The sequence below is a fragment of the Oenanthe melanoleuca genome, chromosome Z, assembly GCF_029582105.1.
Source record: "Oenanthe melanoleuca isolate GR-GAL-2019-014 chromosome Z, OMel1.0, whole genome shotgun sequence".
Lineage (NCBI taxonomy): Eukaryota > Metazoa > Chordata > Aves > Passeriformes > Muscicapidae > Oenanthe > Oenanthe melanoleuca.
Window position 1 is genome coordinate 39,054,713 of NC_079362.1, and position 27,721 is coordinate 39,082,433.

The window sequence follows — 27,721 nt, forward strand, 5'->3', positions numbered from 1 at the left end:
TGACAGAAAATTAAAATCAGTGCTCAATCTGTTGTAAAGTCCAAAGAGAGCTAGAAAGCACAAACATCAGGTTACATTGACAGCCTTCCAGGTATGCTCAATTCCTTGGTTAATACCCAGAAATTGCTGTCAATCACTAGCATGTAAAAACTGATTAGCTGGCATTAAGCTTAAGACATATATGTCAGGATTTATTATTGTATCAAGGCAATTAAGGAGCAAACGCTGCATAACTGATATTCAGAAGCTCATTTTTGGGTTTATTTGAAGTATATTCCCATTTATTTGAAGAATGTTCCCATTTTCCTATGTCTGTGGTTGTCTCAGAATTACATTTTCTGAGTGCTGTTATGCAGATCAACAGTTAATCTCCCATTACATAAAACTTTCACTGATACAATTCATCACATTTGCCTTTCCTCTAAGTTTTTGACAGCATGAAATCACAAATATTTTGTTACCATAGTTCTTCAAAGTATTTTGAAAATTACTTAGTGCATGGCTTGTGTAGCAGAATAATAAAGTTATTTGTTTCACTGTTAATATTTGTAAATTGATTTGATATTTGCAAAGAAAAACAAGTCACATTGAAAAAAACCACCAAAATTCCATTCTACACAGCAGTGGGACAATACAAGAAATTGGGTGCTCTTAAAGGAAAATAGTTTTCTACATGACAGTTAAATTCATTTCTCACCAGACTCTAAAGAGTAAGAACATCATGTGTAAGTGAAATAACTTAATTTCATTAACTTCCTTGCCTCAAAAATACGTGTCTAAAACTCAGGTCCACTGAGTGATAAATACATTCAACAAGCAGAGCAGAGAAACTGCTAAGAGACCTTTAGGACAAGAACAATCTAAGAAGCATCAGCATATGAAAACCAAATGCAAAACTTTTTCTTCCTTCCCAAATTCCAATTAAAAAGTGCATTTTCACAATTAAGATGCTAGCAAACAAGCACTGCAAAGATTTTTCACTGTACAGAACTGTCATCTAGCATGCAATATAGTGCCCAGCTCATGTATTTAGGTATGTGTAAGACCCCATTAACAACAGTAGCTGTAATTTTAGATGGGCCTGAACCAGGCAGCATAGATAGGATTCTTTACTGATAATACATGTGCACTAGTATATTTTAAAGTAACACATCTCTTCATAAATGGAGTTTCAGCTATCAGTAGGAGTATATAACAAAGGGAAGCTTTGGAGAGAAAACATTGCAACAGTAATCAAGAGCTTTAACTGGCATAGCTTTCTGGTAACAACTCAGCTTTCCATGACCACACGTAACCTAACGTGCATTTGCTGTATCTTCACAAAGGAACAGCCCTGAACAGAAACAACACCTTCCCCAGCAGCACATATACCACTATGGAATCATTTTCTACTTTACTATAGTATTTCTGAAGTAAATAAAACAGCTGTGCAAGATAGGGCCACTGCAATAGAATCACAAAATCACATTTAATATTGTTCTTGAAATGTGTTCTTTGTATTCCTAAGAAAAAAGAATTATACAAACTGCAACTTACACAAAAATTTTAGCCTTTATAGCATCAGGCAAGACAATTCTGGGTGAAGCTGTTACTTCAGGTTGTGTAAATATTGAGTTATCTACATGACCTGACTTACCCTATCCCCTTATTATTCCACTCTGAGGAGGATGTTCAGCCAGAACAGTCAGCAAGTTTTAATCCACACAAATAGCTGCACTATCACATATTTTTTCCCGAAAAAGTCAAAGTCTGATGCCTCTTTTGTGAGCTACATGCCCAATCACGTGCAGATGCTTTGGAAAGTTATTTCCTTTTCATTTCCCATCTGCTCATAAAAAATACCTTGTTTTCCCAGCAACTTTTTTTAACCCTGGATTTTGCAACGAAACACCTTTCCCTGCTGCCCATTTTTTTAGCAGTTCAAGTCCTAGCAGGCTTTGTACTGGTCTCACTCCTGTTTTAGCCAATAAAGAAAAATCGAAGCAAAAAGTTCTACCAGGCTCACAGTAACATCAGCTTCCAGGATTAAAACAATGTTAAGAAAAACTGGTGTCAGTCTAGTCCCAGTTCTGGCAGTAAGAATGAAAACCATCTTCTGCATAAGGAGTTTATACAGTCACTTTTCTGGCAGCATTTTGCTCCTGGCTCTCATTTTGAATGTATCATTGGAAATGGACCATTGTCATTTCCTTCTGAATATCAGCCTTTAGAGGACCACCTGGTGAGCTCTGCATTTGCTCCACAGCTTCCCCAAGCAATGTGGATGCTTTCCATAACTAGCTTAGCAAGTCAATAGCTAAATTCTAACCAGTATTTCTGCTCTGTGGCTTGTTAAATAGCCACTGGGCTGAGTGAGGCTCTTCCTTTAAAAAAAAAAAAACAAAAAAAAACCAAAATAACAAACCAAACTTGTCAGGAAATTCAGGTTGAAAGAACTCATCTATAACCAGCACATGAACAACTCACAATTATTATTATTATTGATAACTCACCTTGTTTTTCTCTATAAAAGAGTTTATTAAATGCAACCTAAAGACTTCCTTTATCAACAATAAGGAAATTAACTGCCAACAAGTTCTGGTGCAAGTGTTCCTTTGTGTGCATGGCTATCAGCTTCTGAAAGATACTGTCCACAAAACCTGTGGGTCCCGTGCTAGTTATGTTTCAGAACGACACTGCCTTGACCTACAGCCCAAGAGAAAGAACAGACATCAACACCCAAAAAGCCAAGCCAAGCCTTCTCCCCCTGCTGTCTTTGGTATTTACCATGCTCTGCAAGAACTACCGGAATCCAACACACACCTGAACAGCAGTATATAACAGCTAATACTCGTTTCAGCAGCAGTGATACCTGCAGAGAGAAAAGGACATATAGGGCACTGTGTAAACCACCTCAGTTAAGTCAGGCAGCAACTATACAGGTAACAAAGCATCCCAATGTCAGTTTCCATAGGGAAATAATTTCTCTTAGTTCCCTTTCTTCTCCACCTGAAGCTGGTATAGGGGGAAGACAATATCTAGTGTCCTATGTACAAGGCCTCTAACAGTCCAGGTGTGCTTTGGTGTTCCTACTAAAGTGCTCTAAAGGACACAACTGCCCAAAATACATCTGTGGTATTTTGAGGTACCATTAAAAAAACACTAATGGAATTAAAAGCTATGTGAAGATCAGATGCTGCATAGAGAAGATGACAAGACTGAAGATCTTTGTTATGAGACGAAAGGAGATATTTTTCCACTTCCCATTTTAAATTATTTGTATTATAAATTCTACACTCCTGTTGGTAACAGCTATTAGCCATCCCCAGATAAGGCTGCATTTTAGTGACTGATGGAGAGACAGGTGCACACATAGATTCCACTTAAGAGTACGATTTAGGATGCCTATCTGACAAAAGTCCCAAGTAGAAAATAAGACCAAAATGCCAAGTCATCAGTATACAGTGGAATTTAAGTATTTATTTAAAAAGTAAACCTTTGGACACATTACAATTAAAAAAAAAAAAAGGAAAAATACAAAGAATCTATTGGATTAAGCAGCAAAAAGCCAGCAATATTACAAGCTGTTTACATACCAACATTTACATTAATTTAAACAAGTGGCATGTCACCAACATGTAAAATATACTTCAAGAGTTTTAAAAATCAAGTTGAGTTTTGAAAGACACAAGGCTACCACATGCGAACATGGGTTTGGTCATTCAGTTTAAAATCCCCTCTTGTACTGAAATGTTCAGTCTTCAAATTATACGAGTGGATAGCTAGCAGCTGTTGCTATTCCACAGTGGTTCTTCCTGTCCTTGGCCATGTAGATATATCCTTTGTCGCCCCACTTCTCACCCCAGCTGCAAACAAAAGCAAAGTGTTTGTTTACATATTCAGAAGTTACTTATTTACTGCCCCCCCCAATCAAGTGTTCAAAACTGAAAACTGCTGCCTTCCACACCTGGAGAAAATCCAAGACAGCTGCAGCCAAAAACAAATGTTTTCCAGCAATTAAAAGCCTCCCAGGAAACACCTCAGGATCACAGAACTGAAGAATGCAGTCATTCTCTCACGAGGTAGTCACATTGATGTGCAAACCTTGACTACAGGTGCCTGAAGCTCAGACACTGCTCCCAGGCAATTTATGGGAAGTCAAAGGCTGCAAACAGCATTTGAGGGTGGTGCCCCAGTAATGCTGAGAACATGAGACAACCTCATGTGATGTGCCCTTCGGCATTAATTTATTTCCCCTCCAACCTAGGAGGTAACTCCATCTTAAAGTTCAAGTACTATCCTATTTCACAGAAGTGAGCAGCACCCTGCTTGCAAAAAAAATCCATTACACTCCCACAAGCAGGCTTCCTCCTGCTCCCCTTGGCTCCACTGCTTTATAATCTACTACATTTACAGGCTGTTATAGCACTGAGCTCCCTTACAATAACTGAACAAGCAAAGTAAGATGGCTACTTTGGGCTTACTTTATTTGGCTGCCAGCAGCACAAGTTGTATTCTATGTCTTGTACTATCATACAATCTGAAAATAATCTCCAGATTTCCATTACTGTCATCTTTCTACCTTCCCCCATACAAGTGACAAACTACCTTCTATTCTCGCCTGGATACATGACACAGATCTTACCTGTTCTTAACAATCCAGTATTTCTTCCCATCTACATCTTCCCCCTCAAAGCCATAACCTACAACCAGAACACCGTGGTCCAAGTCTTCACTGCTGCAGTCTGGTTCATAGTAGATACCTGAAAAGGTATAAATTCACTCATAAGCAAAATTACCTCTAGAAAACCTTTATCCCTCAAAAGCAGCTCTGTGTATTTTGACTTAAATGTTGCAGAGCTGCTTGGAAGTTAGAGAAAAGAATCGTAAGTGAATTTTATTATGGCCAAAACTGAGGGATAAGTAGACATATGCAAGAGAAATATATGTGAAAAACCTGACCTAGAATTAAAATGACTTCTAAATTATCATACCTATTTTTTTTTCTTTTTTAATCTATTTAACTGTAGGGTAATGACTATTGAGTAATTAAAAAAACCCAGTTCTCTGAATGAATGTAATTAACAAATCCCCACCTGACTGATAGAACTGAAATGAAGAATGGCCTGCATCAATAGCAACAGACACTGGACCCACAGCCGCAACTGCTTTCATGAGAGCTCTTTCGTGTCCTTGAGGGATGTCAACAAAGCCAGTGTCATTAGCAGCATTGTATTCTGCCTTGTAGCGACAGTCCTCATCATCCTAAGTAGAGAAAGCTGTAGTTATTAACACAGTTTTGCATTTAACACACAGGTGAGCATAGAACTACCACACATCATGCGACTTTGCTGCTTTGAAAGCAAGGGACTGAAGAGGATCCAACTGCCTCAGTAGCACTTTGAAAGGATAACAGACAGGGAATACAGAAGAACTGCTTCTGAGCTTCTCAAATGTACAGAGAAAGTTAATGACAGTGGGGCCCAAAACATCCCCTCCAACTTTACTGAGGTGAGGAGGGCCATCACACTCTGGAATTCTACCCTCTTTGGTGGACACAAGTATCTTTACAGGAAGGAAAGAAGTCCAGAATGCATTAATGGGCAATGGAAGAAAGCCAAGTATTCATTAATTACAAAGCAATCCAGAAACTGCTCATTGAGCAAGCACTTAAAATCCCCAATTTTAACATGTCATAGTCTGAAAAGCTGTACAGAATGATTTGAAAGTTAGGAATTCGTATTACATGACCTTACATACAACATTTGGGGGTGGTATTTCCAGTGGGTGTTTTTTGTTTGCTTGGGGTGGGTGGTTTGTTGTTTGTTAGGCTTTTTTTTTTATGGTGAAGCCTGAACGGCTGATGTCACATATATTTACAGCAGGAGAGAGATGAGGTGAGGCCTAGCTTGGAAGTCAGATCATGTGAAACTGAAACAGATTCAAGCAAGCACATCCTTCCCTTACCTGCATTATAGGTTAGTACCAAAGTTGTTTTCCTAATTAAATGAACACACTACAGCTCAGTTGCTTACTTTTTGTACTCAGCAATTTTTGTACTCAGCAAGTTAGGTGTTTCTTATAATCAACTGGGATCTCTAGAACAGCCATGACTACGGAAAAGCTGAGATTACAGGGAGAGGTGAACAGGAACCCTGATCCAATTTGCTTACAACAAAAGGTATTGCTACTGCCCACGAAGACAACACAAAAGCTGAAAGAAAAGATTCTCTGTAGTGAGCAGAGCTCTTAAAATGTAAGAGCCACAAACTATGGGCTGATACCGCAATTGACTGCTCTTTCATCCGCTTGTGTCTGTTTAACATTTGATAGATCATTAGAGGGATTTTAAAAGTCTGTCCATTATCTCTATGTACATTTACTCCAGAAATAGAACTCAAAGCATTAACTCCTGTTAAAAATCCAATTGACACCAGCCACAAGAATTAGGTGGTCTATAGGCAGCAATTCTGTAATAGGTCAGTTATGGGAAGATGAATTGCTGTGCTACCACTAAGTAGCACTGTTGACAAGGGCTGGGTTCTTGGTTTGGTGTGGCAACCAAGATAAGGCATGACAGAAGGGCAACAAGGGGGAGGGATATGGATACTTGTTCCAATTTTCCTAACTGGTCTGTCAAGATTTTGCCCGCAAAGACCAGCGCAGTATGTGATTCCTACTGGGGCTAGCAGTCATGAATGACAGATATACTGATCTCTATACAGACATTTTCCTTTCCAGGTATGAGTTTCGTATGAGTTTCCCAACACACAATTATTTCCACACAAAAGACATGCACCTGCAACACAAATTCAGCTATTCCACCTACCTTTGCAGTGTATGGGTAGGATTCCTCTGAATCAATGCCCCCGTTATCCTGCACGTATTGGAAAGCCTGGTCCATGAGACCACCATTACAACCTTGATTCCCCTCAGGGCGAGAGCAGTCCACCAGGTTCTGTTCACTCAGTGAAACAAGTTTGCCAGTTTTCCTGAAGTGCTGCCCTTCAAGAGCTCCTGTTGTGCTGAAAGCCCAGCAAGAGCCACACTGACCCTGAAGTAAAAAGTGAAATCATAAGTTACAAACCCAAACAGGTACAAAATGGTGCTTTGTTTAGTAAGCTTGTACTAGGCACCATTAAACATGTGCACTGTTTTTCCTCTATGGAAGTGGATGTAGCATTCAGGAAACTGAACCTGTAGAAATTCACCATCAGATAGTACCTGGTCTTTAACTGGAGTTACATATCCCTTCTCTCGCCAATCTACTGATCGTGGCGCTTCCAGGAAGTTGGGTTCAAGAAACTGAGATCCTCTGTATTTTCTTTCTGACTTCTTGTGTACATAACCATTCATCAGCTGTCTGAACTCATCAGTTGTCTGAAAAACAAATCAATATATGTAGTTGCTATCTATTACACACCATTACTTAGAACAGTACATTACATGTCTCTATACATACCATGTCGCCAAACTGATTCATTCCCAACTTGTAGCTGTGTTTTCCTAATGCATGATCCAGATTATGGATTTCAATCATTTTCAGATTCTTCTCCCATACCACTCTCCTCCAGCCTTCCTCTCTCTAAGGAGGCAAAAAAACAGCGTACTTCAAGGAGGCATTTCAAACCAAGTTCTCTTGCACAAAAAGATTTCTAAGGCTCAAAATACTCGGGCAAATGTAGACTACTCGAATGGGAAGCGTGAACGCTGTTAAGAGGTGATCTTTCTGGCGCCTTCATATGAAAAACAACGAGTACAGTGCAGCTGAGTCAGAACATAAACACAGGAAAGGAACCTGGGAAGAGAAGGATTATGCTTCCCAAGCGCTGCCCATAGCCGGCGTTGTAACAAAGCCGACATGACTCAGCTGCTGGGGCCCAGCTCCGTGCGCGCAGCGCTCGCCCCGCAGAGCGCCGACCCCGGGGGCTCACCTCATGGTAGTCCTTCTTGTGCCACGACTTCCACAGCTCCCAGTGGTCGTCCAGCTCGGGGTCCAGCCTCGGCGCGCCGAGAACGACGCCCAAGCAGAGGCACAGCGTGGCCACGAAGGGGTTCATGCTGGCAGATCTGCCAAGGACGGAGGAACAGCGGTCAGGCAGGGCGCCCCGAGTGCGGGGGACGCCAGACCCGCGGCCGCCCGGCGCCCTCCGCCAGCGACGGCCCGGAGCCGCGCACCCGCGCTGCCCGCCCCGCCCTCGGCCGCCACTGTAAACAAGCCCCGGCGGCGGGGCCGGGACGCGGCGCGTGAGCCGGCGGCTCCCGAGGGAGAGGCTGGAATGGCGGCTCCTTCCCGGCAGGAGCCGCCCCACCGCGGGACAAGGACGCGGCCGAGGCCGGCCCTCTCCACACGCCCGCGCCTCGCAGCCCGCGCTCACCAGGCTCGACGGTCTCCGCCGCACCGCTCCTGCTCTGCCCGGCGACGCTCGGCCTCCGCCGCCCCTCTTATCCCGGCCGCGGCCGTGCCCGCCCCGCCGCGCCGATTGGCGGCCGGGCCGGGCCGGGCCGCGCCTCCCGCCGAGCCCGGGGCGGGGCGGGGGTGCCCAGGCTGGCCCCGCATCGCCCCCGGGACGGGGCCGGGAGCGACGCGGGGCCTCCCTGGGGTCGTCCTGCGCCGTCGGAGCCGCTAGATTGGGCAATGTTTGTCCGAGTATTTACTCCGAGCGCTGTCGGGCCGGAGATAGTGGCAGCACGCTAAACCTGGTGGAATTTAACCCGGAGGGACTTAAAGCGGGCAGCTGGCAGAACGAAGGAAAAACTAAGTCTGGAGGCAAAGAGTCACGAATGGCCGGTGTTGGCAGCCCCAGCATCATCGTGTGCTCCCGGTGAGGGCTCCTGCTCAGGTCAGGTCCTGCTCGCCCCTGCTGCCCGGTGTCTCCGGCTCTGGGTGCCCTGCAGCCCCCGCCCGCTCCTCCTGGCTGGGAATGCGGAGCCGCTGCCCCTGCAGCTCTGCCAGAGGCTCTGTGGAACACGGCCGGCAGCGCCGCTTCCATGAAACTGGCACCGGGCAGGTGTGAGGAAGCATCTCCCACAGGGCACAGCAGCATGGCGGCGACACTGGTGCCAGAAACGTTTCCAAAAAATCCTTTTATTTCCCTATGTTTAGTGTCTGAAAACAGCTTTATTGGTTTTTTTTTGGCAATTTGTTTTTTTGTTTGTTTGTTTTCCTTTTAAATTTTTTCTACCTCTGGAATCAAGCTTGGAAAAAGGTGTTTTAACACCAGTGGTGGCTAGTGTTTATTTGCATTACATCCAGTAGTACCTACTGTGACATCAAGAGTTGCAACACAGATGAGGTACTAGTAGATTTACACATGGACTTGATTTTCATGTAGGCAGTAATAGCCAAACTTTGATTTTTAACAGGGATCTTGTCTACAGTAGTAGAATAACTGCAAGTTGTGTGAGGTTCACCCTTAAACCCTTGTAGAGATAGCATTGCTGATGGCTTTAGCTTATCAACTTTCTTATATTTAGTATAGAAATCAGGGTTTGAAGATTATTACACAACAGTGAAAAGGAAGAAATCATATGATACGTACTTCTCACTTTTTTGATGCCTTAAGACACAGAGTATATTGCTAAAACAAGCAATACATGTTTCTTCACGGGGATAATCTCAGGAGTACTCTTTGGCCTAAGGAAACCTTACAGAGCCAAATACAAAAAGATATGTTTGAGGGGTTGTCTTTTTAAAGTACTTGTGCAACTCCCCTATGCATTTGTATCTTTCCAGCACGAAACTTGTCACTTCATAATTGATTCACATTTAAATACCTCAGGAGAGTTAGATATAATATCATCTAGTTCAATTAACTCATAATTTTGTCTTGGGCTTTGGGTTTTTCTGAGATGTGTGGCATTTGAAAATATTTTACTTAACATCTTTTTACTAATATTTTTTGTGCAGTTGGATCTCTCAGTCCTGTTTAAGTTAGCTTTGTTTATGCAATCGTATCTAGTATTGACTGAGCATTGAAAGGCTACAAGTAAATTACCAATGAACTATGGACAAGAAGTTCTTTTCTTAAAGGACAAGAAGTTTAGCTGGCGTGACAGGAGGTAATGTCTAAATTGCAGAAGGTCTTGCTCCATAAGTCACATGTCTGCTGTTCCGTAATGTGCCCTGAGATGCACCAAGACAAACTGATGCTTTTCTGGATGACATGAGATCCTGTCTCTTTGGGGAAGTTACCATGCAGTCAGCTAAGATATGATACCACTGTGCTGTTCTCAACTTCTAAACACTCTTGGTGCACGTGCATGCACACACACACAGGAGCCAAACACTGTGCTTACTATGAAGGTAAATTCACCCTACAAGTTTATTTAACAACTGTAGGGAAATCTTAGCTGAGAAATTGTTGAAATCCTTGAAGGAGACAAGAATACTTTCACCTTCAGCATGTTGACTTAGGCTTGTACTGAGTCATAAGTGTTGTGTGGATATATAAATTCCCCAGATATTTTGCTAAGGATGTTTGAGAGTCCAGGTGCAAAAGTGTAAGCATATGCAAGGGAAATTAGCACAGCAACAGTCATGGTCAGAATTTGGTCATCACAAGAGTGGCCATTTAGAAACCTGTGATAGGAAGCTGAACTAAGACCACCTCCAACTTCTGGATGCACATTTCCTCTCTGAGAATTGTATTATAATGCATCAACGTGAATTCTAACAGCTGTGTTGCAGCAGCTTTTCATTATTTCAGGCAAGGTAAAAATACCATGTTACAGAGCTACTAGGCATCCCTCTGTTACTGTTCCTGCTGCTCCTGCCTGTGCACCACGATGTGATCACATGCCAAATTGTAAACCCAGTGTGGTGATGATCTGCTGAAGTGAACAGAGGGTCAGTAGCATCAGTTACAGGTAGGTTACTGGGCAGATACTGATAGAAATAATTTTCCATCAAACTGTGCAACCTTGTGACAGTATGCTGCTGTCACACCAGCCATAGCAGCCTTTGCTCTATTGAAAACATCTCTGTGGAGACTGAGCAATGCACTCCTTCTGGGTTAGCAGAGAGAAGGGGTGAAATCAAGAGCTCCTTCAGTTCTGCATAAAAACTCAACCAGTCCAGAGGAGACCTAGCTAACCATACTAATCACAATAGTTAGCATTCTATCTGCAATAATCCAAAGATGTAACTTGGAAGGAAGACACTTGTCCATTACTTTAAATCTCTTCATTTCAAAAGAAAACTTTCCAAATAGTTTTTTTAAAAACCCCAGCTTTTGAGGAACTCTAGATATGCAAAACTCCAGGTATTTTGCCAAAGGGCATACCACTCTTCTAAGATGCAGGAACAACACCTTTTAATAACTAGTCATGTCACTGTTGCAACAGCTAAGTTTGCCAACTGCACTGCAACGATCGAGCCCTGCAAGTTACCAGATAGCAGAGCCCATACGTTTTTAAATAGTGCCAAGAACTTGCATAGTGGTGTGCTGCCCCTGAAGCTGAAGGAGTCGATTCACCATTGAATCTCCAAGGACAGATCTCATTAACATGAGATGTGCTGCTGCAGTTACCAAGTGTTCTTGATACTGCTTGGTACTGCATAAGTTGCTGCATCACATATGTGCAGCACAATGCTCTCCCTGAGGAACCAATCTACTTATTTGAATCCAGGACTTTTGAAACTTTTTTTGGTACCTTTAATTCCTTGTTGTTCTTTGTTCTTCTGGTACAAATACACAGAGGAAGGAACCAATCTGCATCTGCCAGAAGACAACCCAGCAATCAGAAAAGCTAAGCTCCTTTGTAATGGCAATTGACTTGCCAAGCTACAGGAGGCTGACAATATGTGAAAACCATCCGAGCTATGTAAACAGAATAAGCTATATCACACTTAGCTGTGACAAGACTGTGTGCACAAGCAGCTCCTCCAGACCAGCAATCTCAAGATAACTCATGAGTCACGATCTTTACTGAAGTAAAAACAAATGGTTTGTATGCCAGTTTACCTGAACAGCAAAGGTAGGATGACATTTATTTTATTCAGTCAAAATGTTGGATGGGTTTTTGCATTACTATTCAGACTGAATTCGGAATTTTTTTTCCTGAAATAAAAATATTGAACCGGTTTACTTAGAAAACTATGCTTGTGAACGTGTTTGTTTATGCAAACATTAAAGTCCTCTATCTTACAATCTAGTTTCTGTCATTTCACCTTACTACACTATGCTTAAGAATAGATTTCTACAGAAGTATGGTCTCAGTCAAGATGTATTTTAGGGTGATACAGCTTAAAACGCAAATTAGTGGATTTCATAGCAAGCTTTTACTGACCAGCTTCCATTAGATGCTACCAAAACAAAACAAAATTAAACAAAACAACAAAAACAAACAAACAAAATAAAAACAAATTTTAAAATTCACATCTCATATATACTTCTGTTTACCCAAAAATTGATCCACTGTAACATTGTAGAGAACACTGTGGTGATTTTACATTCCAGAGTCTGATTTGTGTGTAAGAAATGCAAGTCATATTTATCTTTAGGAAAATGAAACTTTTAAAAATACAGGACAACTTTCTTTTCTAAAAATTAATTATGATTTTCTTCTATCTTATTGTAAATATACTTCTTGCAGGAAAAATGCACAGTAAATTTCCAAAACCAGAGCGACTGCTTCAGAATGCTGAGAGGATGTGAGAAAACAGTTACGGTAGGGATATCCCTATGCTGCTTGCTTTAATACTTATTTTTAGTGGCACACTCAGAAGAGTTTTAGGAACTGCAGATATTTTTCATTTAAGCATGCCTGAGAAAAAGGCTACCAAATAAGCATGAGTGGTTTCTCTTCTTCTGTGCAGTTCCATGAGAATAACCAGCTTTCTTCCTTATCCTAGGCATTCCTCACCACAGATATGAAGTGACACTGGAGTTTATGATGTCCCTCTGGGATTACCATAAGTAGCTTCTTAAGAATCTTTGGATTCTCCCTAGTAAAATATAAGATTCAAACTGCTTCAGCTGGAGCAGAAGCCATTATGAGGTTAGTTGCATCATTATTAGGTTAGGAAAGGAAGAAGAATTTGCTTCAATAGAACCCAGATAGGGTTCTGTGAGTGTTCGGAAGTCCTGATCGATGTCTGAGGAACAGTGATACAATCCTTCTGAACTTCTTTGTTTTCAGTGGTCTTGTGATCTACCAGAATCACCATTTCCTCACCCAAGTACTAGATAAGAAACCACATTCCAGCTTCTCTGCTGGCCCACAAGGCAGAGACTACTTCGTTTGCATCCCAATGTCTGACCTAGTCACAGGACTTGGGAAATTATGCAAGAGATTGCTTGCCTTGCAAGAAAGACCAGTGGGAGTCCTCCATTACTTCAGGGTTAGGGTTTCTCAAAAGCAGTATTCTGTTCCTGCTAGGCTTTTTGATAAAGGTATTTTTTTGTATGTGTGGGGGGGGAAAAAGAGTTCTTTTGTTTTCTTTTTTTCTTTTACCTTATTTTTTAATAGACGTTAAATACTGAGTTTGAATTCAGCTTTGAAGCTTTGACCATGGTATAACTCACATGGTTTAAATTTTAAACTTTAATTTGATTGATTCCTCATTCATTCCTCAATGTGTCTTCCTGATTTCTGGCAGGTAGTAATTTCTGTGTTTTGGGAGATTTGAAAGCTAACCAGGGGAATAGCGGGAGTATGCAGGGAAGTATCATCTTGAATTGTTGATGAAGAAGTTCAGAAATACATACTAATTTTCACATTGTATTGATGTTTGTCTAAAATTTAAAGGTAATTGGTGTTTTTTCTTCCTTATACTAAGAAGGATATTAGAAAGAAAAACACTCAAAAATATTTACCATTTCCTGGGTCTCTTAACTTAAAATTTTATTCTAACAAGCTGGAAGTTGTAAATCCAGTCCATATTGTAAAATTTGTCTGACCAAGATCAATTTTTTACTGCTCATCAGTACTCTACAGATCACAATGAATGCATTTTAACATATTTCAAAGAAGATGTGAGGAGGATTTCACATACTATTTAATATTTGAAATCACATTTTGTTTTTGTTTAATGATCTAACATTTCTATTTTGAGACGGAAGCAGTAATAAAGTTCAGAGAAGTGTAAATGTTTTAGTGTTTGATTATGATGTTTGTGCTTCTGGCAAGCCATTATAAACAGTTGCATAGCATGAAAAACAAATCTGTGTCTCTTGGAGTAGTAGTGTCTAAAGGGCAAGCTGACATGCTGGAAAGCATTTCCCATGATAAGGTTAGAGACTGTGAATGAGGTGAGGAATTATTTTTAAACTCAAAAGTTACAGGCTGGGCTTCATTAACAGATCATGTGAGAGAAGGTTAAACAAAAGGTGCTTGCAGAAGAGGAGAGAGACTATTGAAACAATCAAATATGGGTCTAAAGTTTGTTTTCCTCAAAATCAGGTAAGAACAAAAGCATGTGCTTTTGGGGTAAGAGCAGTGGTGACTCACACCTGCTGTCATTCCTGTTTTTCAAACAGACTCAGGAAAGAAGAAGCAGCAATTGTGCAGCTGTGGCCACTGAAATCAAATGAATTACTATGAACAAATCACTACAGGCTCTTCAATACCATTATTAACCATGGTAAATAGTAATTCATTGCATTTCTTTTCCTATTTCTGCCAGTCAAAATAAATGCAAGGCTTACCTAGTTTGGGAATATGAACACAAATGTGATACAAATGAGTGAAATGTGCATTACCTTATCAGTCTCTGAGATTCATCTGAAGCATTCCTCAGCCCATTGATCCTCAGGATGCTGGCAATTGCTGCCAGAGTTACATTATAATTTCAAATATTTTAATAACTGCTTAATCAGTGTGGCAGACACACTACACCAGGTCTTTTATAGAACCTTAATGGCCACCAAGGACCTTCTTGATTTGAATCTTTGCACTATCAGTGGAGCAGAATTTCTTTTGATCTCTCCTTTGATCAGCCTTGGCCCGTGAGGCATCCTAAATGTATGCCACAAGCTTCAGGACAGCACAGTAGAAGGCAAATGACTTCTGCACTGATTGTTCATTTGCCACTGAAAGTGAGTGTGTGCAAGAGGATATTTATTTGCGTATTAGAAGATTTACTTAGTGCCAGCATGAAACAAGATACTTTAGGAAAGTGTTTCACATCACAGCAGTGTCTTGGTCACTCCATGAAAAGGCCATACATAGTTTCAGCAGCTGCAGAGCTGAGGCCTGAACGCTGCTTCTCAAACCTGTTCAAGAACAGCTATATATATGCTTATGCAATTTTCTCTTGCTCCGTATGGAAACATCCACAGGGATTTTACTAGACCTTGCCCTTGGGCTTGCAGAAGAGCACAGTGAGTGACTGACACGGTATACATATACAATCACTTCTCATCCTTGTCACCAGAGTCTTCCTCTGCTCTTATGGCAGGCTATGTCTTGATGTGCACGCATTACCAGAAAAGTGGGCTGACCTGGAGTGGTCATGATGGTGCCTACAGTAGCTCACAGCTGTGGTGGACTGTGGCCCAGCTGCCTAATATTGGGACCTGCTCAAGGCAAGCTTCACCATTCACATTCCAGTGTATTCCACCTGCAGCTTCCTCCCTCCCTGAGGTCTATTGCTCAAAGTCAGACTTGGATATTAGCTAAGTAAGCTGTTTTAGAAACTGGCCTGCAAACAACTTATTACTGACCATATCCATGATCTAATGCAAAAAAATTGGCCTTTGCCCATGGCTGGGAAGGTGGTGATGAAACGAAACCCCCTTGTTCAGAGGCTGTCCTGATGCTGTGTACCTGGGTTGCTTTCTGCTCTCCTGCCCCCTGATAGTGGTCCCAAGCTCTTCCATTAGCATGAAGGGCAGACACTTGAGCACACACTGCAATCCAGAGTTCTGACTGTTTCCTCTACCCCAGCTGACTTTTTTTTAAGGGCTTTGTTTTTGGCTAAACAAGTAGCTGCTCAAAACAGAGGCCGTGTTTAAGGGTTTTGCCTAGGCTGAATGCAGTCTGCTCCAACTACCATGTCTGTTAACAAAAGCTTTCCTTGGTGCAGGTTTCAGTGCAAATTTTCAGAGGCACTCAGCCCCCACACTTGGATCTGGAACTAGATGCATTCTCAAGCTGCCTGCAAAAGGTTGATCCCCAAATACTATGATGAAGACAGACAGAGAGGATGGAATGGGGGAAGAAAGTGAAGAAATATACAAAAGAATCAACATACTAGCAGTCTAGAGTTTACCTAAAAACCCCTTTTTTGTGACTGTTTTAACTATATGTAGCAAATATTAATATAAATATTTTTTTAAAAATTATTATTCTTTTTTTCCTCCTAGAAAATATGCTTGAATTTTGTACTTTTTTTTTCTTTTTCTTTTTTTTCTTTTTTCTTTTTGTTCAGGCAGTACTACTACACTAGCACAGCTGGACATCCACCTTACATAGTCTTACATTATAACAAGGCAAGGACGCCCAAAGTGGCTATATACTGGCACAGCAGCTCCATACTGGCACAGCTATTTTCTTCCTGGGTTTCATGAAAAAATATATCCATAACTCAAATATGAGATCACACACATTATTTCAACTGTTGTTCAATGCACTGAGTTTGTACAGTTCCAAAGCATTCATGGATTGAAAATGAAAATTCCTAGAAAGAAGGGTCAATTATGGAAATGGAAATAATGGAAAAATATACATCAGTGATGTTCTGTATTTAGTATACTATAATAATTTAAATTAAAATGCTCCATCATAATATTACTAAAAATGTCTCCCCTTGAAGCAGTATTTAAAAATAAAACAACAGAATTGTCTAATCAAATACTGGATTAGACTTGGTTGAGTTGTCTAGTAAGATTTCTCATACCGTATAGGAAGCTGGTTTCCCTTCTTGTTTACTTCTCACTGATAGAAAAACCAAGCAGAAGTGGCAAAATCTAGCTGGGATGAGCCCATACTTGTTTCTGTATTTGGCCACATTTAAAAACTACACTGCCTATTGCCTAGTGTGCAAGTCTTCGGTTACCTTGTTTTTCTGAAGGGAAATCTAGGAGTCACCAAAAAAAGTCTTTAAGAAACAGTTTAGAAAATTCTGACTCAGACAACTGTCTGGCTTTTCATGTTAGCTTTCAAACCAGAATCGATACGAACGTATTTTGAAATGATACCAGAATGTCTAGCATGGATATGTCTGCATATTTTAGCTCTGGCTGTAACATGCCCTTTTCACCTGGACTCAAGGCAAATTTTGTGCCTGTCTGATGATCCTGAACAAACCCAGTGCCACTGAGGTTGTTTGCTTCTGCTGCAGTAACCTCAGTGAGGTAGAAGTCCATCTCCTCTGCTGCCAGTGGTCTTTCTCTTAATCTTCCCTCAGATGCCTAAGGTTGTGTGCTGACGGCTCCTCATGCAGAGTGAAAATGAAGATGGACAAAGGACAGAATTGCTAAAAGTGGCTGATACTCGACTTAAGCAGAATATGTGGGATTTTTTCATGTTTCCCCTGACTTTTCCACCCATTAAGTCAGTTCATTGTCCTTTATAGTGCTCTTTTATGCCTTAAATGCTTAAAAATAAAAATAGCAAAAATAAGCTCTTCCTTCCCCCTGCCCCCAAGCTTTATCACCAAGACCATTCACTCTGTAAAATTTGATTTCATTAAGTGTTATCTTTACCTTATCACTGTCCTTTGAGAAGAGTAGAGGTCAGCAGCCACCCTAGATATTGTGTTCATGCAAAATTGTGTTTTGTGGTTTTTGCTAGATCTTGACTGAAGATAATCAGAACAAAATAAAAAAGAGCTAATAAAATACCTCACTGTAGTGGTATCACTACTAAAGGTAATATTTTGCATTGATTAAACACCTTTGTCTCCACAAACATTAACTAACAAAGCTTTGTTAACCAAGACCTGCAAGGGAGTAGGGGATCAAGCCTGAAAATAATTCAAGACCAGTGTTTCTATAAAACTTCCACAGAGTTGTCAGGACTCATTTCTACATATTTTCGTGGCTAGACCCTGGTTGCAGAAACAAAGTTTTTGGGCAGACAAATCAGTATATTGCTGCTGCAGCACTGGCCTGACTTTAGTGGAAGAAGATGAAAGCCAATTCTGAAACTAATTTTTATTTTTTTAAAGATGAATTGCTAGTATGTTCTTTGTCAAGGGCCTGAACCATTTTTTTTATGCAAAACACTTGAAAGACAACAAAAGTTTATCTACTGGGTTTGTAATTAAATTCAGCTCAGATGTAGTTCTGCATACTGAATTCACAACAGGCTTTAAATTCACTACAGGCTTGAAGGAGAAAATAATAATCTAGAAATATCATGGCCCAGTGAGGCCTTGGCTGACATTTTGCTGTTCTCCTCCTCAAGCAGAGAAATCCAATAGGATACTGGTATCTTTTTCTCGCATACTAGAGCAAAAATTTCACATTCACAGTCATTCAGCTGCAGATTTTTTTAATAAGACTAGGGCTATGGGGTACTCTGTGAATGCTAATCAAGGGAGATGTATCATAAAGGAAGAGTTTTATCATCAGGTCCCTGGACAATGTTATCCTTGCCCTCAGTTATGTACTTGCAGTTGTGTATATGCATAATTCTTTTGCTTGTTGCCTGTTTTCCCCATATTTCCGTTTTGCTTCTCTCTCCCACTGTTTCTGGGAACCACCAGGGTTACCTCACATTTCTCAAACAGCCTTCCTAGTCAAGAGAATACTAAAGTTTTACATTAATCATAGTGAAGCACACAGTGCCTTACCATGCGTCCTTGCACAGGCTGAGCTGAAAATGTGCAAGTAAGGGTTTCACTAGGTAGGCAATGCAGAATAAATTGTGAAATTCACAGTCGTGCTGCTCCCACTCCCTTAGTCAGACCATGTTTTTTTCCCCATGGTGAATATAAGACCTAGGGCACTACATCATCCATGTGTCTATTTCCCTGCATATCCTTTGAGGACATTAGCCATCACAACTCAGGTGTAAAAAGGAGAAATCTTCAACTTGCCTGAAAACCAGATTTTTGATAGGAGAGAAGAAAACCAAACCAGAGCCTCTGCTGGGGGAAAGCCAGGGAGACCACAACTGGGGCAAACCAGTGCTTGGCAGCTGCACTGCAGTGTTCCCTGATCTGAGCATCTACAGCTCCAATCTGTAGCACAGCTTTCACTCACTCAGTGGGGATGGGAAGAGATACAGAGAGAAAAGAATGAACAGGAGACAAAAGAGAGTCCCAAAAATAATGAAAATGCATTTGTTCTGCCCTCACACTACTTCTGACATCCTTGTTGATATCTATCTCCACAGCTGCTTTTTTGTTTACTTGCAGAAGATCCCACAGCTACCTCTGTGTTATTAGTGAAGTCTGATAGATTCTGGGAATGATGAATTGTAGCTAAGAAGAACAATTCTTACCTGTGCTTCTTTTGTAAAGAAGTGGAAGTGTGTGGAAGCAAATGGACAGTGCAATATCCTTGTCTACAAAGCCCAAGACTTTGCACCGCAAGCAGGATCCTACAAAGGAGGAGGCAAAAGCAGGAAAAGTTTTGCTTTTCTGACTGTTTCTGATTAGGTGAAGTCTTCTGGGGTAAGGGAAATCACTAAAGATTGACCAACCTGCGACTGCCAAGTATAATGTGACAATATGCTTCTCATCAGTAACAGAAATCAACAATGATAATAAGCATCAATCATTTTCCTAAGAAAGCATCTTAGGAAAGCAATTAAGATGAAAGAATCATCACTAAAGGTCAACACATTGTCAGAGAAATCCATTATTCAATACACTTTTTAAAAACAGAACATTTTCCCACTTCTATAGAGGCATTTCTACAACACTTGGCAGGAACCTCTAGTCATGCCAGTACTGAAGACACTGAAAAACCATGCCTTGTATTATTAACCACAGAGGGAGTCTCATATAATTCTATCAATTCACTCAAATGAATAAACTACACACACATACACACACACACTTTTAAATGTTTGCAGGACTAAGCCCTAAATACCTAAGCTTTCTACTTCAGTGGGATGGAAGAATTATTTTTTTCTGTTTAGAGAATAGCTGATAACATTAAATCTTTTATGCACTTGTAATGCACTGCACTTTTTTTTTTTTTTCCCCCATCACTGTACTAAATTTCAGGAAGACTAAAATAAAAAACTAATTATAGGGCACAAATATGCAGGCTACTGAATAAAATGTCTTTTGAAGAGTATATAATTTAAGACAGCATTTCTCAGAGGACTAAATGAAGAGTAACCTGATATTTTTTGACACCTGACTTAAGAAATTAACAAATTTCAAAGAGTTGTGTAAGCAAATTGTATGCTATGGAGGCCAAGGGTAACTGTTAAGAAATTTTCTTCCTGCCTCAAAGCTACTGTGAAGACCACACAGCAGTTTTTGCCAGGCTTACTTTCTGCAATGAAGTGGGTGAGGATCACCGGTGTTTTGTTCAACCTGCATAGGTGTTACATCAATATTTCATATCTATCTATCTATCTATCTATCTATCTATCTATCTATCTATCTATCTATCTACCTCCAGTGCCCAAAGGGTCCAAACTGAGGGCTTCAATACAGTGAATCTGGTGGTGCTGCTGCTGTTTGTGTACAATGTGTTTCATGACAGAAGGAAACTTCTCATTCTCCTTCCATCTGCCCTGGTTTCTTCTGTTAAAAGATGTTATTGCACTGATGTGTGGAGGAGAATGTTTTGAGCATCAAAAGCTGAACATTTTCTTCAGTCAAGAGCTGATGAAGCTATGCCACTCAGAGATGAGATTAGTAGTCACATTACTTGTTACATGGAAACTGGCAGGGTTAGGGCAGAAGATCAAAGCTGCTGTTTTACATAGACCTAATGGCTTCCCCGCCCCCCGCCACTTATCTTTGAACCTTGCTTTATGCTTTCTTGTCTTACTATCTCTGCAGGGTTTTCTTTTGTCACTAGAATAATTTGGTTTCTTTGGAGCTTTCTGGGACTGGAATAGATATGTTTTGTTTGTTGCCTGTCCCCCTTCTCTTTGACTCTAAAGTCATCACCTATGCTGTAAACATCCCTGCAAACCTTTTGCTTTCCTTCTTCTCAATCTTCACTATCTGCACGAAGGAGGTAACTGAGAGTGTGCAGCAGAAGATGAAAGGTGTCCTCTATGGAGTGTTCTTCGGTATGGAGCATGGTCAGAGGGTTACATCCACACACCACTAACATGGGCAGATAGGGTTTATCTGGAATGCTTGATAAAGGCATCATGCTTCCCTTGGAGAAACAACTCTCAGACTCTTCTTGCTGCTGCAGAAGTAGCATGTGCCTAGATACATTCCCATCCAACCAAGCCTTTACAGAGACATTTGAAAGTGTGGATCAGGAGCCTTGCTAGGACGGTAATTTTAAATGCATGTGCCCACATATGACTTAAGTTGGCTACCAGCTATTGCAATGAAACAAGTTTTGCCAGTAGCTTGGGTTGACATAGTCTTTTTCCCATTAAATAGGTCACAATGTTGTTTTTTGATCTGTGCTCTTGTTTCTTAGCCTGGCTGACAGATAGCCTGAGGGCACGATGTTGCAAAGAGGTAGTAGGATGGCTGGAGGTCTGATGGGAGATGTGTTTCTCCTGCTGCAATGTCCTCTGTATCTCCCCAGAAGCCCCTGTACAGACACAGATGGGAGGTGAAGAGATGGGGTCAGTGCAAGGTATGCACTGTTTGATGATTGTGCAATGCTGTGTCCCCAGGCAGAGACTTAAGACAGTGCAGCAGTCCACTCCAGGGTCTCCCTGCCCCAGACACCTCCCCTTATCTCATCAGAATGCATTGCACGCAGGCTGTGCAAGAAATCAGATGTAATAGATTTGTGGTTATTTTGCAGAAAAAAAAAAAAAAAGACTGTGTGAAATCAGCACTTTTTTTTTATCTTAAGGAATGGTCAGACGAGAGAGCTCTCACCTTCTTTCATGGGTGAATCATACAGATGATGAGGGTGATGAGGTGATGAGGGACAAAACTAAGACCATCTCTCTCATGTCCCAATGGCAAGTGTGCTGACAAGAATCGAGGAAGAATTGTAAAACCGCCAAACAAAGGAAGAATTTGGCAATGGTCATTTTGAAATAAACCTGTTTGTCACAAGCAGTGGCTGTGGCAATATTTATGCTATGATTCATACCAAAGTGCAGCACCTGCAGTTCTAGTCTGGATGACATCTAGGATAGAAGCAGCAGCAAACACTATTCCAACATTTAATAATGAGCAAGCAAGCAAGAGTCTAAGCTGCTCTTGGCTCTGGAGCTGCATTAACTTAGAGGAGGACATGTAAGAGCTGGCTAGAAGCATCTTTATACTGCCAGGTGCATGTTATTTTTAACTGACTCACAACAGACTGGCGTTAGCACAGTTGCCTATCTCTGTGTGTTCACTTGCAGTCTCTCTTCTCTTTTATGTGACAATTGCAACTACAAGAAACTCTTAGCTGGCATATACCACATTTGAGCTCTTTGAGGATGCTGTCAGAAGATCCCTTACACAGCCTCCTCCTTGATGGCAACGCTGAACTTTCTTACCTGTGTCTATGCCAGAGAGCCCAGCAGCAGCTGGAAGGCAGTTCCTGGAAGTGCTGCTGAGATAAACAGACTGCTACAACCAGGAAGACATCAGAGCTTTGTATGCCTGGTTATTGATTCTGTCAAAAGGCAGCTTTTAGAAACGCATCAAATTCCAGTGGACACCAGTGGGATCTGTGTGCTATAACTCTGCAAAAACAGCTCTTCTGAGGGAATAAAAAAGTCAGGTTCTTGTTTCTTTACAGAAACTCAGCTTCCAAATATGGGATTGTACTTCCTCTCCTGCCCTAATAATATTGAAAAATACCTAGGTAGTGAAAAAGCCTGGCTTACTGGCTGTCTTAGCAGGGAAAAATGAGATCAGAAAAGGGGATGCCAGATCACTTCCTCCAAGAAGATCTTCACTTCCAACAAAATCTGTGACATTTGGACTTCTCAGTTTAGTTCTCAAAGGTACTTAGTGGGTTTTGCCTATATAAAGTACTTGTGCAGGGAAGTATCTTCACACAGGCTGGTTGGGTGACTCCTCTTCTTAGCACTACACATTCTCTTAGTTTTTCCCTGTAGTCAACTACTGAAGCTAGTTTTGAACAGTTTAAAGAAAACAACCTTAAACATTTAAGCAGGAAAAAATTAGAAAAAAACTGAGTTTTCAGAACAGAAAAATGACTAATCTAGAGGCTGGAAGAATTACTTACATGAGAAACCTGCTTGCTTACATTTTGCCCTTTTCACCAGACTCTAATTTTCCACTTGAAGGAATTCTTGTTTCTTTTAATTTTCCATTTCAGGTTTATGTCTCCTAAGTCAATGCAAATGTATCTCTTATCTTGCTAGTGTATTTTTTCAATTGCTGGAGAGGTAAAAATTGTACCTCTGCACTCTGCAAAAGGCCACTCTTATCCACATCTGAAGCAATGACAGATCCTTTGCCTGTCCTGACCTGGACAGCTTTTCCCCACTGCACAGCCCAGTCCTTTCTACTTATTTATTTTGAGGGGTCTGCACATTTTCTTTATACATGAAGAGGAAATAGTTCACAAACACAGATTTCCAAAGCCATGATAAATTATTGGGGTTTCTATATACACATGTTAATAATAGTAACATGTTAATAGTATTTAGCATTAACACATATGTTAATAGTATTACAAATAGCTTTCTGTACTCCTTTTTATGACATATACTACTTAGCGACACAAAGACTCTGGAAGTTGTAAAAATTAAAACTGCCTTCTGTTCACATGAAGTGTGATTTTCTCAATATGCTTATCTTCCTCACAGTGCAGAAACCATCCTGGGACAGGGAGAAATATAAGGAGACTGCATCATTGATTAGTCTGCAGCTGATACTGTTACACAAAAAATATGCTCTTCCCAGCAAGCAAGGTGAAATGGCAAAAAGAGAGGTGCTGTAAGTTCTTTGGTAAGAAAACATGGACCACTCGGAGAAAAGTTCATCCTAATCTACAGAAACAGTTTAGCTGTGGTACTATCCACAGTCTGGTATCCAGCTGCAATACCTGGGAAACCCACCATCTAAAAGCATTGCCTTGGTCACACTTGACCTAGTATCAGGGTCCAAGCTGACCTCCACTCTACCTCTCAGGGTGCTGCCTTTCTTGGAAGGCTGGTCCTGGAGCATGGCCCCTGCAGACAACTGGGGCTGTGTTGCCAGCCACAGCATGGCAAACCCTGCAGCTTTGAGGGTGAAGAGCAAATAGGTTAAATGAGGACAGTTCTTCAGAAGCAGGATCACAGAACATCCCTTAAATTCATCAGGGTTTGTTCAAATACAGATGCTTTCTGACTCACTGACAGAACTAGCATGATTTGTTGGCTTGTTGTTTTAATGTTCTCCCAGAGTGATATAGATTCAGGTCTTGAAACCACCACTGGTATTGGGTGTGCAAGGAAAACTGAGTCTTGCTTTGTAACAGTACTTTGAATTTAAAATTTAACTCGTTATATTGATTTGGGGAGCAACATTTGCAGCAGCTGCTGCCTATCTATAAAAGTATGCATTTTTCCCTCCTTCTTTTTAGACTGAAAGGAAAGCAACAAATCCAAAAGCCAATAGACTAAAAATACATATAATGAAAGAGATGAAAGGGACAGATGACACGCAGGTGATGTTTGCACAAAAATAATGGTGAATAGTACAATATTTCTTCTTCATGTTCTGTGCCTTTTCATCCACACCTCCATCTAGCCTCTCTCCTCCCAGTGCTTGTTTTGTTGCAACATGTAAGGCTGTTGAGCTGGGGTGCAGCACCTGTGACAGTGCTGCAGCACCAGAATAGCCTATACAACTCTCAGAAGCTTAGCAAAAGAAATGGTCATTTGAAAGCTCAAGAGCTTCTGCAGCACTGAGACTTGAACTAGTTTTAGAAACATTCCCTGAGCAGGCAGGGCAGTACTATTACCTGTCAGCGCACCACTGAGAGCTGGGTCAAGGAAGGACTCTGCCACTTCAGCAGTGCCACAGGAATCCTGTGGCACAGGCAAGAGCATAGAAAACTTCCTTTTCCTTTCTTCAGTACTAACCCTGCCTTCATCACCAGATGGACCAGAATTAGCTGTACCCAGGAGCTTGAAGAGAGAAGGAAAGGGCTGTGGTGTCACTCTCCATTTACTAAGAGAAGTCACCTAGTACTGAAGGGAGAGCAGTGAGTCAGGAGAGATCAATCCCACAGTGCTGCATTTGGGGTGCCACCTCTCCAGAGCAGGTGCAGTTGGTACTCAGGGCTTGTCTTCCTCATTAAACATTCTCCAGGGTACAGGCTTTCCCAGCTCACATCTGCTAGTGTTTCTGGATTTGGGATAGTTGCTGTTTCCTTGGAAGTCGGTAGAGGACTATTTTCTTCCAGGAGCCACTGGCATCTAGGCAGTTTTACAAGAGGTTATGGAAATACTTTTAGCTAAAAGAAATACTGTCAAACCTTTACAGAGTTTGAAAGTATTTATGGGTGTGGTTTGCCAAGCAATTCATCCTGATTTGAACCAGGATTAGTGCTTAAAAAAAATATGTTCTTGCCCTTCTCTCTTCTGTCAATTCTCCTTTCTGCTCTAAGCTGTAGCAGCAAGCTCATTGGGCTGCAAACAATGCCCTCAAAGCCAAGTGACAGCTTCCTGCTGGATGAGTGAGCTGAACTGGCTGAGCATGCCAGGTACTTGTGTGAACCCAAAAGACTGCAAAGCAAGGGTGGACAGGACAGGTATTCCTCTTTTAGTGCAACATGGCTTTGGATTATTTTAAGAAACTCAGAAAAAATGGACAATCAAAACCTAGTGTTGAGACTAGAGTGCTAAAATCTCTTCTGTGGCAAGCCAGGCAGAGATTCACACCAACCAGAATCTAATGCACCTTACATAGCCTTACACGTACACATCATCTACAAACTCTCTATTAATCTCTCTCACTTTTGCCAAAATATTCTGGACTAAAATAAAACTAAAAAGTAGAAAAAAGCAAAACATGAGAAGCAGAGAAGTTGCTGCAACAGAGCACCTAACCCCTGCCATCTGTCCTGACTAGCTATAAACACACATGCACTCTCACATACCAACCACCCTCCAAACACGAGACGTCAGCCTTGGTCACATTTGTTGATCAGTTGCCAGCAGTCTCCCGATCAAAACACGTGGACTAAGGCTTTGAACTCTGGCTATCATCCAGAAGAGCACCTGCTCCTCTCTGCCTCAGATGTGTACTTACATTAGCTGCTGCATGCTTAGTTTTGTTTACTGTTTTCCTCTAACCTCTAACCATGCTTCTTTTACAAGACAGTTTAGGTAAGCTGAACACAGCACTTACTAAGCTGGCAGAATTAGACTCCCTCTTGCAATCAGTCTAAAGGGACTCTGTTGGAACTGGACGTACAGGGCTGTCCAGGAAACCATACCAGAACATGGGCTGGTTTTGGAAAGAGTGGCTTATCTTATTTTCCAGGGGCCTTGTTTACCCGGACCATGGATGACAGGGAACGAGGGCCTCTCTTTCCCAGGACTCTTTCTACATCATGAGGAGTAATGAAAAGGACTTGTCATTGCCTCCAGCTGCCATTTAAAACTGTCTCTGCTTCCTGCAGAAAGGACTGTAGATGTTTTCCAAAGGTGAGTGCCGTTTTCTAGTCTGATTATTTCAACACTTAATTATTCTATTCCCACTTCCTAAAGTGTTTTATTTACTTGGTTTGTTGGAGCTGGCAATCACAGGTATGCTTCAGGGGGCAGAGGTTAGGAAAAGCACATCTGACTTCCAAGATTTGAAACTGTTTCTGTAATTTGATGCCCTGATGGATTAAAAGCTGGAAGGAAGGACTATAGGTATTTATGATATAGGAAAGCTACATAGCTTATGAAATTTGTTCCTCGTATAAGAACATCAACCTTTTTTTAACCCTAGACTCTAATTTCAGTCCTTGGCATCTGAACACTGCACCTTTGATCAACAGCTACTGGTACATAATATTCCCAACCATTCAACAAGGTTGAGAGGCCACTTACCTCACACATTTCCTTCTTTTTCACATTCCCATTCTACCTTCATCACCAGTTTCCTTCTATATAGTTCATAGAAATAGCAGGAGATGACAGAGAACATTTAATAAAATCTCTCTCTTACTTATGGCTTACACTGCAGCCCTCCTCTTCCCACAGGGGCATCCAGGCCAGTCCTTTTATCATGTCAACTACTGCATCTCTGCTCATAAGGAATAAGACAATGCTATTCCTGGCTGGGAAATATGAGGACACAACGTGTCATCTGAACTGTGGCTTTAAATACTTCTTACTGTTTAACACAATTTGGACAACATTTCTCATCAACAGTGGGACTGATTCAAACACTAATAAGAGGAAGGACATCCTCACAATTAAGCATGTGTCAGATGAAAACTAAGTGGCAGAGGCAGTTTAATAACCTTGCACCACACCCTGCCTGATGGCAACAGAGCACTTAAAAAATCCCTCTTGCTGGCAGTGCTAATAAAAGCCTTGTCTGAATTGCAAACATGACACAGTATGTCTCCAGCTGGGATTTTTAAGTATTGGTGAGCATGCTCTGGTCCACAGCAGAGTTTTCTGCTGGGTACACAGGGGAAACACTTCTGCCAAGCAGAGAAGGCAGAAATCAGACTCTCTCTTGGTGTGAAAAACTGTGCTCTTGGACAATGTTTACAATGAGCAGTTC

The 27,721-nt window shown here is 41.3% G+C and overlaps 1 protein-coding gene and 1 long non-coding RNA gene across 2 annotated transcripts in view; one reads left to right on the forward strand and one right to left on the reverse strand.

Moving 5' to 3' along the window:
• Positions 1 to 3,433: 3,433 nt before the first annotated feature.
• CTSL (cathepsin L) lies at positions 3,434 to 8,462 on the reverse strand. Its single transcript, XM_056514256.1, has 8 exons — positions 8,358 to 8,462; positions 7,914 to 8,049; positions 7,442 to 7,564; positions 7,204 to 7,359; positions 6,809 to 7,033; positions 5,076 to 5,244; positions 4,625 to 4,742; positions 3,434 to 3,845 (listed from the first exon to the last, which is right to left on the reverse strand). The coding sequence occupies exons 2-8, from the start codon at positions 8,037 to 8,039 to the stop codon at positions 3,746 to 3,748; spliced, it is 1,017 nt and encodes a 338-aa protein (XP_056370231.1). The 5' UTR covers positions 8,040 to 8,049; positions 8,358 to 8,462; the 3' UTR covers positions 3,434 to 3,745.
• A 17,771-nt stretch (positions 8,463 to 26,233) lies between these two features.
• LOC130265285 (uncharacterized) overlaps positions 26,234 to 27,721 on the forward strand; it is a 28,776-nt gene continuing 27,288 nt past the window's right edge. Inside the window, exons 1-2 of the long non-coding RNA XR_008842583.1 lie at positions 26,234 to 26,322; positions 26,480 to 26,643. This is a non-coding gene — a long non-coding RNA (uncharacterized LOC130265285). The remainder of the gene's footprint in view (positions 26,323 to 26,479; positions 26,644 to 27,721) is intronic.

Coding starts and splice junctions, on each gene's coding strand:
- CTSL (XM_056514256.1), bottom strand. CDS start 8,039: ATGAACCCCTTCGTGGCCACGCTGTGCCTCTGCTTGGGCGTCGTTCTC. Junction 5,245..6,808: donor CCTACCCATACACTGCAAAG/GTAGGTGGAATA, acceptor TTCTCTACTTAG/GATGATGAGGACTGTCGCTA. Junction 4,743..5,075: donor ATTTCAGTTCTATCAGTCAG/GTGGGGATTTGT, acceptor ATACCTTTTCAG/GTATCTACTATGAACCAGAC.